The sequence below is a fragment of the Manacus candei genome, unplaced genomic scaffold (assembly GCF_025592945.1).
Source record: "Manacus candei isolate 608988 ecotype Guabito, Panama unplaced genomic scaffold, ASM2559294v1 h1tg000109l, whole genome shotgun sequence".
Lineage (NCBI taxonomy): Eukaryota > Metazoa > Chordata > Aves > Passeriformes > Pipridae > Manacus > Manacus candei.
This window is the reverse complement of record NW_026138157.1, coordinates 3058139-3070961: the sequence shown is the minus strand read 5'-3', so window position 1 is coordinate 3070961 and position 12823 is coordinate 3058139. Positions and strand designations below refer to the sequence as shown.

At 45.5% G+C, this 12823-nt stretch overlaps 1 protein-coding gene across 2 annotated transcripts; it reads left to right on the top strand.

The window, feature by feature from the left end:
* Window positions 1-8: 8 nt before the first annotated feature.
* Window positions 9-12160, top strand: SLC25A47 (solute carrier family 25 member 47). Of its 2 annotated transcripts, XM_051769604.1 has the most exons (6): window positions 9-173; window positions 5937-5980; window positions 6266-6337; window positions 6643-6825; window positions 7922-8192; window positions 8976-12160. In XM_051769604.1, exons 1-6 carry the CDS (start codon window positions 146-148, stop codon window positions 9260-9262), a joined length of 885 nt encoding a protein of 294 aa, XP_051625564.1. In that variant the 5' UTR covers window positions 9-145; the 3' UTR covers window positions 9263-12160. The 2 variants fall into 2 exon arrangements, with proteins under 2 accessions (XP_051625564.1, XP_051625565.1); XM_051769605.1 differs by lacking the exons at window positions 9-173; window positions 5937-5980; window positions 6266-6337 and having other exon boundaries at window positions 6811-6944.
* The last annotated feature ends 663 nt before the right edge of the window (window positions 12161-12823 follow it).

Here is a 12823-nt window from a genome sequence, read left to right as displayed (position 1 = left end):
AGGCAAGAGAAGACTGTAGGAAGGTCATTCATATTGCAAATCACACTGTCTCCACAGGACCTGCAGGGCTCTAGGAAGACAGAACTCCTTCCTTCTACCTCCCTGACACTACTTCAGGGTGATTAAGGCAGCAGACGCACTCTGGATGGATTTCATTGCTGGGGCCATTGGAGGTAAATACATAAATTAGTGGTTGTTGATGAGAGCAGATTGCTGTGTTTGCCTCTTGTTCAGCTAAAGGGCAAAGTCTCAATAGCAGAGCTGAGAGTCTTTCAATGGGGGCTGCTTGCTAACAGTGTATTCTTCCTTATTAAAGGGAAAATGTCATCGGAGCAGGTTCACAGAACTGCTGGAGAGGCAGTGCCGCAGCTTGGTCATCTGAGGTCACTGCTTGCGATCTCCTCTGATCTGATTGCAGCGGGACACGGTAGAACTCTGATAGGAAGAGACAGACTGTATTACCTTGTGTGCTGATACAAACCAGCTCATACTGCCCAGACAGCAAACCCTCATGTGCCTGGTGTCTGGGGGTCCCAGCAACCTGCTGGAATCGTGGCTCTGGGGGGCTGAGGATTTGATTTGTGAGACAGGAGGGGAGGAAGCATGGCGCTGTTGCAGTGAAGAATGTCTGAATGAACGGCCTTTGCATTGTCTGAGGTTAAGATGTATTTGCAGTTGTGAGGGTGATAGCGCAGGCGTGCTACAGCAGGCTCTGATCTGGGAGAAAGTAGGTTAGCTGTATACAAAAAAAGTAACAGGAGAGAAGTGTGATTAAATTTGAGACATTTTTAGATCATGTACTGCTCAAACCCAGCTTTGTTTTAAACAACAAAGTATACCCATCAGTCTCATTTCTTTGCTGAAATCTTATAAGATTTAGTGGAGTATCCAAGATAATATATACCAATAAATAGCAAGAGAAAAGCCTTGGGGTCACCACTGACAGAAAGGCCAGGTAAATCTGCCAGGTGGCTGAGATATCCAGCCCAAGCCTGCACATCAGATCTCACTTTGAGATTTGCTGAAATTTGGCATTTTCCCTTACCAGGAGCCACTGGTACCTGTGGCACCCTGTGGCACCACTGCAGATGTGCTTGTCCTGGGGAGGGCCATGATGAGTTTTACCCTGCACCTTTTAATTGCTCATCATGCAAACTGTGCAAGTGGGGTGAGGTTTGGCATCTCAGCAGCATCTGTCTGGACCAGGAGGTGCCTGTTTCTCACAGTGTTGGTCTTCCTGGGGTGTTGAGAGACCTTGCTTGGAAAAGACCCTTTATGGGAGAGGAGGGTAAAACCAACCCTCCATGACAGCTCGTTTTTCTCCTCCTCTTTCTCTCCTGTAGAGAAGGGAGCCCTGTGCTGAGGCTGGCAATGGGATGTCCATCCCATTGGATTCACCAAACCTCCTCTAAGACTTCATGTTCGTGATAGGGTAGAGATGATTGCATTTGTTGCTTGGACTACTTTGCTGTTTTGGCACAGTTTGAGATAGGCCACTTAAGGACAAACTTCTTCTGCGAGAGAAATGAAGAGCTGAAATCACAGTTTCAACATGACTGTTCACCTCAGCATTCTGCCCCAGCTCCCATGAAAAGCCATGGTTTGTGTTGTAACCCCCTGTCCAGGCACCAGTATTGTGAGCTGTCCGACCATGAAGCAGGGATCTCCCATGGGTGCCCTGGATACAGGCTCAGCCTGGATCCAGCTCAGACCATGAAATTCTTTGCTTGTTTTAAGGCACTTTACTGACCTCACAGTGACAGAGAGCAAGATTTTCCATCCTGTAATCTGTGTCCATCTCAGGGCTTTATCTGGAAGGGATAATGCAACTTCTCACTGGCTGAGAGAGGTGTGTTCTGGCAGGCTGTTCCCTGCTGGAGGCTTGCACATAGACACGTGCAAGGTACCTGGGTAGGGCTTCAGGGCCAACATCCCTACCCTCACATGGGACAGCTTCCAGGATGGGACAGCTTTTCTGCAAGAACTGGATGGATTTTGATGCTGAGCTTGTTTCTTGATTTATGTTTGTTGGAGCTGAAGCAGTTTTCGTGTTCCTAAGGAGGCTGCAAAACCAGCTGAGGAGCATCAAGTAACTCAAGAGGCAATATAAAAAATAAGAGAATTTCTGTTTAGTAAATTACATTCTTGATCTGTTTTCAGAGTGTTTTGGAGAAAGCACGGCTTAAGCACCTCTGAAAAACAGCAGAGGTGCTGCCCATTCGAATTCCGTGTAATGATCCATCCTCAGGCTGCCTCAGGCGGCTGCAGATATCATGCATCTCCTCTGGGCTATGGCTTCTGTGGTCGTGGGGTAAGCTCATCACCTTCAGCCCAGGAAACAGTGATCTGCTGTGACTCCAGATGGAAAAAACATGAGAGAAACATGCTTAATGACTGTGGAGACTTTCAATAACCAGAAAATGTGGCCGAATGATTTGGGAAGTAGCTCATCTGTAAGGATGTCTTTCCTGGCCAGTAAAGCTGAGCAGGAGGTTGGACTAGAGACCTCCTGAGGTCTCTTCCAACTTGAATTTTCCTATGATCCCATGTATGCTTTCTAGCCTTGCTACAGCAGCAGCCTGGGCTGTGGCAGCAGCAGCCTGGGCTGTGGCAGGAGATGGGGATTGATGAATAGGGCTATTGATGACTGAGGGATGACTTGACTCTTATATCAGCCATAAAGATTTTGGAAGGGGAGGCTGAGATTCACCCAGCAGGGGTAGAGCAGCAGGGTCTGCAGCATGCCTGGGCTTTTCCACAACTGTGAGGTCACAGACAGTCCAAGTGTAGATAAAATAGTCCTTCTACAGAAGGAACATGCTGTCAACTTGTTCTCACAGATAAAGCAGCTCCTGCTGACCACTACCAGGGTCATGTTACTGAATAAAGCTCAGCTTGTTTAGGGGATGGGGCACTACACAAAACAAAGGTCTTCAGAAGTTGTTTTCTACTCATACACTGTATAGACAATGACCCCTGCTTCTCCCTGGGTCACTCAGCCAAGGGTTTGCCAACAGTTTGGAGCTGTTGCAGCCTGGTGGGCTCTGTACAGCTTGCTCTCTGGTGATTGTCATCCCATCAGCATTCCTCCTTAGTTAAATTGCCTGGTCAGAGCGCCCTGACTTGTGAAGACTGTGAGTAATCCCTTCTGTACCCACACTCTGTGTGTGTGTGTAGGAGGCAATGCCACAACCTCTGCACAATACCTGGGAACATCTCAGACAAAGCAGGCATAAAGAAGAGCTCACTAAAATCAAAAAAGGTCATTCAGCTGGTTTTGCTATTTATTTTTGTCACAACTGATGCAGTGTTACTCAGCAGGAGTTCCATAGGAATCCTCTCCTGTATGCATGCTATACATTGCTGGCCTTCTTAGATTCTGCTGTGCAAACAGGGCATGTGTGGGTCATGCTATCTTAGTCCCAGGCTATTTATACTGTGTGACAGTGTACCCTTCTTCTTTGGCCTTTGTCGGACTTGGCTGAGCTCTTCAGCTCTGGCAACTGCTTGGAGTGTATTTGCTCCTAAGGAGTGCAGTTCATGGTAGGCTGTGTTTATTTGGAGGTTTCAGGGATTCACATCTCTGGTGGGAGCAGTAAAAAATTTACTTTTATGTCCCCCTCCCAAGTGGAGATGCTTGGTCCTTGTTGGAATCAAGTTGATTGGGAGCCCTTAGGACTGAGAAACCGTGGGAAACAATCTGTTTTGGGGCAATCTGCTACGCTGTTGTCTTTGAATTTAAATGTGTGAACGGGGCAATTTCTCCAAAGGGAGGTCAGTTCTTGTCAAACACTGACCCAAATAATCCTTGGTACATGATCTGCATGAGCTCCTACATTTCTGAGCCAGTGCAGCAAGCCAGGACTTAGCAGTGCATGCTGCCTCCCCATGTTGCTAGCATCCAGTCAGCCTATGGCCACTGCCTCTAAGGTTCAGGAACTCTGAAACCGATGTGATGCCAAATCCTCCCAGGCGGGATGGGGTTCTTCGGACAGGGGACTGCAGCTCTGAGGTCAGCATTGTCATGTTGGCATTGACCTACATGTTGCTCTTCTCTGTCTGGCAGTGTCCATGTTTACTCTGGCCAGTGGCCAGGACAGTGCAGGTGTCCCCAGGTGACTTTGTGCATTGTCACGCTCTGCTTGGACCAAAGGTGTTGCTTCTTCAAGCCATAATACTGCCTGTATATTCCCCCTTGCCCTCTCTCTTCATCCTTCCATCTCTTCCATCTTGGCCCATTTTTCACCTTCATTTCTGGTTAGCTGATATCAGAGTTGATAGATATTTTTGAAGAACAAACCTAATTTTTCTGTGACTGAGATGCTGTTGGCTGTTTTCTACTGAGTAACGCACTTTGGGATTGTCTCCTGGTGAATCACAGTAGCAGCAGCTGCTTTTCTGCAGAACATAGGAGAGCTTTCCAGAGCTCCCAGGCAGCCATGTAATCACAAGCGAACATACCCACAGCAACTAATACATATTTAAGCAGCTTGGTTTTAAAGTCTTTTTAAAGAAGCACTCAATGAGAGGCAGTTTCCAACCTGTGAGCCACCAGATGTGCCCTGTACCTCTGACTGCCTGGCTCCCGGAAGGGCTCATCAAGCACTTGTATGAACTCAGTCTCTGTCTAAATAAGTCACATGGATACATCTCCATGATCCTCCAGCCTGATTTCCTCTCAAGTGACTTGGCATTAGATGTACTGGGAGGAAGTTAGCTGGTCAGCACCTTTATCACTTGCTGTGTCTGCCACCATTTATATCAGAGCTGGGAAATGCAGTGAGGTGAGGACAGGCATGGGGATGATCTATTTGTTACTGCAACCAACAGAAATTCTTGTTGGAGCTCTTTAGCTGTCCTTACGTGACATTAAGGCAGTAACTGCCTCATAGGATTATTACATTTCCAACTCCAGTGGCTATTTTAAGGTCTTTGAGTGAGCCTGGGTGTTGAGAGAGGATTGGCAGCTTCCCCCACACTCTGGACATGCCGTCACAGCAGCAGACGGGGAGTCACAGTCAGCTGGTGTATGGGGAGGGCTGTGGAGCCCTGGCTTTGAGCACACCCTCTCTTTCCCCAAATCCTGCTGTGCCCCAAGGGACAGCTGGAGGGTGGTCTCACTGCAGAGCAGCGCTGCTGGTTGTGCTGTACCCCAGCACCACACCAGCCTGCCAGGACTCCAAGATTCCTGTGCTTTCACTCCTTACCCTGCTTTTGCAGCAGTGCTTGGCGCAGGTAGGAAATGCACTTCAGAGGCTTAGTCCAGCATGGTGCTGTGGACCTAAATGCCTCAATAATTCCTCACCCATGTAGATGTGCTTTGCAAGCTTCAGCCAGGGCATGTTAGTCCCTGGAGGCAGCAGGAGCACCTCTCCTGTCTTCAAGACAGATTGCTGAGAACCTCTAATGTATGAGGACCACTCTTATATATATCCTTGTGAGCGCTGTTTTTATTCCTTAATATTTCCAAGTCAAGCATGGAGAACCAAAATTGCTCCAGAGACTCACTTATGTGAGTGGGGATGCTTACACTGCACATGAGGGTGCTTGGTCATAGTCCAAAGATGCCTTACTGCCCAAGCTGAAAGGGGGAAAAAAAGCAGTCCAATATCATCCCTTCAGTCTTCCTGGAGCAGTGCTATCAGTGTTTCTTGCTGTCCCATCTTGCACTGTGGTGTTATTCCTCCCTGGTAAGTTTCTCATGATGTTATGACTCCTTCTCTGAGTGTGTCTTGGTAACACAGAGGAATGTGCATGTTTTTTTCTGTCATTCTTGGCTCAAACGACATTACTGGAGCTGAAGAGAGGTTTGGTGCCAAGCATGGCAGGACTCTGAAGCTGTGTTTTCTGCTGTTGACCAATGCCCTTCTGTGATGTGTGAAAAATTTCTGTCATGACATGTGTTGTAACCATCTCCAACGCATTCTCTGTTTCAGGTGGCCTAAGCACAGTCGTGGGTTATCCACTGGACACAGTGAAGGTACCTGTTGGAGCTTTATTTCTTGACCGTAGAACAAAAACAAGTAGGCCCTTTTGCTTTCCCCCTCCTTTCCAGAATACTAGTCCCATGAGAATGCTTTATCTTCATTACATCTACATATTTCATCATATTTGGTTGTGTTGTTTGTCTCCTTCAAAGAAAAATTAAATTGGTTGGTGATGCTCTTTTATGATTAATTTCTGGTTTGCTGCTATGGCATTTGTTGATTTTTTTTTTTTTTTTAAATCTGATATCTGCATTTTAAAGTTGCTCCTGTATTCCTAGGTGAGAATTCAGACTGAGAAGCATTACAAAGGGTTTTGGCACTGTGTTCAAGAAACGTACAGGACAGAAAAAGTAGGTACCTCTCATCAGATTTGCTGATACCCATTGTGGATGACTTGTTTAAGGGAAGCAGAGCTGTTTCTGTCAGTTTGGGGAGGGTGGGCACCATTTGCACACAACCATTTGTTGGAAGAGGATGAAGTTTAGCCTTGCTGATGAGCTGTAAGATGAAAACGATGCTGCCTGGCAAACGTGCATGATCCTGGGACAGGGAGGTGAGGTTGGACCCAGGAGCAGTTTCCCACAAGCCAGTGCTTTCAAGAAAATGCTTTTCCGTGCCATTCACTCTTAAAACTTTTTCTCCCGTTTCCCACTAGATTTGGGGATTTTACAAAGGTGTGTCTGCATCAGTCCTTGCCGTATCAGCAGTTTCTTCTGTTTCCTTTGGCACATACAAGAACTTCCTCTGTACAATCTGCAAGCTGCGATACGGGGCTGCAGATGCAAAGCCATCCAAGCTGGATGTTTCCCTTGCTGGAGCTGTTGCTGGTGCTGTCCGGGTAGGTAAACAGCCGTCAGGGAAAGCACAACAAAAGATCTTGTTCACAAACACAGGAGGCTGGAAAGGCTGGGAATGTTTTTGGTCCGAGAGGCCACAGGGGAACATGCAACAAGTCTGGTGAGTTTGTTTTTGCAGGGGAGGTCATGCTTTGCCCGTGCTGCCCCCTCACTGGTTGGTCCGTGGGATGGCCAAGTCCTGCTGGGCAGCTGATGCTGGATTTGGTTTAGACCATCAAAATACTTGAGAACATGCTCTTAGAATGATATGGACCTTGGCAGCAAACACAGAACAAGGAAGAAAAAATGACTTAGGCAGTAAACTTCCCAAGTGGCTCTGATGGTGTGTTTATGTAAGAAAAGAGAGAACTCTGAGTCGAAGCACAGGTTGGTCCTTTCCCAGTGGCCCCACAAGCCCAGCATGGTATTGCTGCTGAAATGGGCAGTGCACAATGTTGCCTTGCCAGCAGTTAAAACTCAACAGGGCACTACTGAGAACTGATGCTGCCTGGGAACGTGTATGATCCTGGGATGGGGAGGTGAGGCTAAATCCAGGAGCAGTTTCCCACAAGCAGATGGATCTCTGAAGCATGCAAGGTGCTGTGAATGTGGTGGAGCTCACCCCATCACCCCGGTGGCATGCTGGGTCACAATCCTCTTGCAGAGCAGATGGTCAGGTTTCCACGTGTTTCCTAGCAGTCAGTGACTCAACACAGGCTAATTTTTTTGAAGTCTTTAAGGTCTTGGTTCAAATGCATATACAAACAAGAGCCCTGATGTATGCTTCCCTATAGCTGAGGACATACCCTTTTTGTGCCCATCTGGTTTAGCAAGTAGTCACAGGTATTTAATATCTGGTTAATCAAATATTAATCTTAATATTTGATTTCTGCCTTGCCTTCCACTCTGCCCAGTGCACCTCACACACGTGTCCTGCTGCTGCTGGGTGGAATGGCACAGGCAGAGGGGAGGAGGCTGGAACTTGCTAGAGTTTGCAGACAATATTACTGCCTGAAAATTTGGGAGACAAGTTTTCAGGAAGGGGATAATACACTGTTTAAATGAGAAGGGTTAAAACACCACCCTCTGATGTTACAGGTTGTGTTGACAAACCCCAGTGAAGTGGCTAAAGTTCGGATGCAGACTCAGAGAAATCCACACCCTTCTGTCACATCTCAGCCTGTTTCCAAACCAAAGTACCAAGGGTCTCTGCACTGTCTGAAGGTGATCACCAAGGAGGAAGGTTTTGGGGGTCTCTACAAGGGTTGCTCTGCATTACTCTGCAGGGATTGCTCTGCTTCTGCAGTATATTTCCTTTCCTATTCTGCTCTGTGTGACTGGCTCACACCAGCTGGGAAAGATAAACCAGGTAGGTATCGGGAAGCATCTGGCATTACCTGCAAAAATGGCTTATTTAACACCACTCTAAGAGGGAAATGGCTCTTGGCAAACATCACCCAGTACCTATAAAACCTCACCCAGATCTGATCCTCAAGTAGGGTTGCTGTGTTTGTGTTTTCTGGTGCTGCAGGGCTAGTTTTAGGCCCCAAGCGTGGGTGCCAGCAGCCTCCCTGTGAGGGCTTCACTGGCACAATCTTGTCCCTGAGCAGCTACTCCTCCTCCTGCAGGAGGGGTTTTTACAGCATGCTCTGGTGCCTCATATGTGGATATGAAATCCTGTTAATGCAGAAACAGGATATGTAACTGGAAACGAAACATGGACAAGCCTCCCAGGAGAAATCACAGAGCACAGATAAGGGTCAGTCCAGGACTTGAAAATAAAGTCCAGTTGCAGAACGTAAAGACATTTCAGGTTCTTAGTTGTGATTTTGCTCCAAAAAGCAACTATCCTCTTTGAGAAAAGATTGAATAGGTAACATTCAGCAAAGAGCATCTCTCCGGGAATTATAAAAATAAGTAGATCTATCTGAGTGCTCTCAGGCTGCACCACATCTAGTTTGCGTGGTGTTCAAAGTGCCATGTGTGCAAAAACGAGTATTTTGTGAGATCACTGGAAACACACAAATGCAAGAGCTGGACAAAATAACTTCTGAAAAAACATGAAAGTTACCCAAGTTCATTGACAAATCTGAGATGCTTGTAGCTAAGTGAGACTCAAGTGAACTGCTCCTCTGTTCACTCTCTCCTGCAGGTTTCCTCGTTGTGCTGCTTTCTGGGGGTTTTGCTGGAGTCCTGGCCTGGGGATTAGCTACTCCCATGGATGTCATCAAATCACGGATGCAAATAGATGAATCGGACCAGCATAAGTACAAAGGCCTGATCCACTGTGTTAGGGAAAGTGTGAGAAAGGAGGGTGCAAAAGTGCTTTTCAAAGGACTGGGTTTAAACTGCATTCGTGCCTTTCCTGTGAACATGGTAGTTTTTGTAACGTATGAAGCTGTACTGAGATTTACAGATCGTTATATAAGCAAAAAATAGCTCGTTCTATTCTTTTCAGAGGTGTATCTTGTTTGTTATTCCTTTTTGTAATACAACATCCACAATCAACTGCTGAATTGATGGACAGCATAAGACATTTCAGCACAAAGCTGATGACTGATGGCTTTGTTTCATTCCAATAGGATTAGCCTTGGATTCATATACAACCTCCCATTTATCTCGTTAAAGTATTTAGACTGTAGCTGCTGCTTTGGCCCTTGAAACATTTGGGAATATTTATGTTCTAACAAGCTGCTTGTCTGATCAGAGGTTTTGGTAAAGTACTTAATTTTGTTTTCTACCAGCCCAGAAAATGATCCTCACGACCAAAGCAAGAGCTGAAGGGAGTTTGTGTAAGATTTAACACTATTCAGCCTGCGCTCTTTACATGTAATGCCTGCACTGCATTCACTGAGTGACTTACATATTTGTGCTTCAGGCTGTAACTTCACTTTCCCAGCTGTAATTTTCCCAGAGTACTCTACAGTTATATCCCCTTGGCAGCAGCTGAAATATGAATGTCCTTGCTTTTCCCTGTTGCTATTTAATGAGTGGCAGGCATGGTCTGTTTACATAACCAGCTAATGGCCTCACTGCAGTGACGCCAGGCACGGTTTCCCAGCAGCCACGTGATTTTCTCCCAGAGCCCTACACAGCATCAGGCCTCTCACAGAGGCCTATGGAACAGCATCTCTCTGAGCTTGGCACAGCTTTGGAGGCAATCTGTTCTCATCCTGTAGGGAGGGTGAGAATAGATGCAAAGCCTCTTTGCTTTCTCAAAGGAAAGGCTGCTGTAAAATCCGCGCACTGGCGGGGTTAGGCAAGTTAAAGGAGAGTTGCAAAGCTGTAGAGCATAATTAAGATTTACAGCTTTCAAAAGTGCATACTCTTCTCCCTTTAAATGATGCTGTTAGGAGCAGCCAAATGTTATTTTATCAAAGGTATATTTTGAAAGAATTTATTACTTCTTTCTCATCTTCCTATTACTTCTTTTTCATTACTTTTTCCTACTTTTCATTAACATGCCAATTGAAAAAAACAACACCCATGCTATTGCTTCAGAAGGAAACCCCTAATCCCAGAAATACTTTAGTTTGCTCATCCTGCCTCAGGGGCCACATATATGCTTTCTCTCTCTGTTTTAATCCCTGCACGATGACACTTGGAGTGGACTGGATCCAACCCCTCTCACATTCAGCTAAAAATGCGTTTCTTGGAGGGGACGGGGAGTACTATATTTTAAAAGGAGTACTCATACTCAGGACCCTTCTGGTCCACAGACACTTTCATCAGTTGATGGCATGGCTTTGACTACACTGACAGTAATTTTGCAGCAGACTTGACAGCTGCCCTGGACACACAGAAAACGATCTTGTGTTAGAACAACAAATTTAAAGATTTCAGGTGCTACTAGACAAGAATAAAGGGGACCTCTTCCACTCCAGACAGAGACCACTAAAAAGGTCCACAACTGTACTCCTGAAATCTAAGCCTTCAACTGGCCTTTTAAACATGTTTACAGCCTTGCTATCAAACAAGCATCATAATTCTCTCAAGTCTACCCAGCTCTTGCAGTTGGTCCAAGAGCAGAGTTAAAAGACCAGGCAGGTGCACAGTATGTCACCTGAAGGGGGAATGAAATTAAAGACCCAGCACTGAACTGGATTTTCTCCACAGTACTTATGGCCCCAGCAACCTACCACCCCTGGTTACAGCTTTGAGTGTCAGCACCAAACTTCCTTTAGTCAGGAAGTCCTTACAACTGAAGATTTAATTAAGTCCTCAAGGTCTGGAAATCCTCTTAAGATAGCTCTTAAGAGTCTACTACCCTCACGTTTTTATACAAGGGATGCATTTAACTGAGTGCTATCCCAGCTGGACAGTGATTTAACCCAGCTCTGCCTGAATGTTTGTAATCAAACTCCTTTATGCTGCTTTATTCTCAGCTGACCTTGTTCCCAGGCATTACATCCCCAGAGCAGAGCCAGTAAAAGAATGCCTGCAAAACAGACTAAACAACCACTTATTGTTAGGCAGCACTGATACCACCCATGGCCAGCCCAAGGTTTGAATATTAACTAGCTCATCTTTCTTGATAGGCTCACACATTCAAATGACTAAAAATGCTTCCTCCTGTGAATGGAACTGAACAGCTGATTTTGAGACAGGAATTACAGATGAGCTGTAAATATGAGTGGGAATAATTGCGGAAGCCAGTAAGAGGGGCTGAGAACTGTAAGCCTTGGGGCATTCAGCACTATATGTAAGCCATGTGGCCTGAACAAATGCTACATGAGAAGCAAACTGCATCTCCAGGCAGCTTATTTCAGGAAGGTAAGGCCTTTGCAATCCATCCTGTTCACAACCCTTTACTGGGAAAAATACGTGTACAATGTATGGGTGAAAACCTGCCCTAGAGTAAGAACTCACTCTCAGCTAATTCACGCTGATACAAACACCACTAGGTACAGGATCTGACTGCAAGTGCTGTAAACACAGGCACATAAATATCAACCAATTTGTGTTTTCTGACATGACACATATTAGGTACTTCACCACACACACACACACCAAGCTGGGTTTTTGGCTTCTGGTTTTCAGCACTTGACTGCTTTATTTTCTGATTTCTCTGTATTATCGTCACCTTTAGCTACTCTAACAATCACAGAACTATTTATTCTGATAAATTAGCCAGCTGAAGGCCAGCTAACAGAAAGAAGACACCACATTTGCTGTGCCGATATTGGGTTTACTTTGCAATAGGGACTGCAGTTTGTTGTTGGTGGCCTTGAAAAAAAGAGAATTTTCTTAGAAGGCACATTCTGCTGCAAGTTTCACGTTGCTGACGGTTTCTGTTTCCTCTGACAATGTTTATGACCATCCGAGTAGGTTTCAGCATGTTTTTGGGTGACTTTAGAAGAGCTGCAGGAGCCTATTCAGAACCTGTGCTCTTGCATAGCAATTATGGAGCACCATGTTTCCACTGAAGTACCAGTTTTATACCAAACCTACCTGTAAAGAGATCATATTGACCTTCCCCCATTTCAGAGCTGGCTGCTATACACAGGGACATTCAACATCCAGTCTGACTGGCAAACAGGTAATTTTGGACAACTGACCCTCACTGGCTCACTCTGGGAGCAATCTGAAGTCTACCTGGAAGGGGGTTATAAGGCACCTTGTTGCAGTATTTGAAAGGCACTGGACATCAAAACAAGGACCAGCTACATCAGATGATTAAAGTCAACACCTAAAATGGTAGGAAGAGAGGTCAAAACCAGTTTCAATTAAGGTTTTAGAAGATAATAATAAAAAAGTAAAACCAAAGAAGTTTGATACAGACTTTTATCTACATTTTTATTACAGTGAGATGAACAAAATAAGCGAATTGAGTAAAATGTAATGAACATTGCCTGATAACATTCTTAGACATTTCACATGTGCTTTTGACAACTGCCTTCTTCTAAATGCCTCTGGGACATGAATTGTAATTACAACAGATGTAGGAATTCACCAAGGCTCTTCTGAGAAACAGTGTCATTTCAGAAGCATGAATTCATC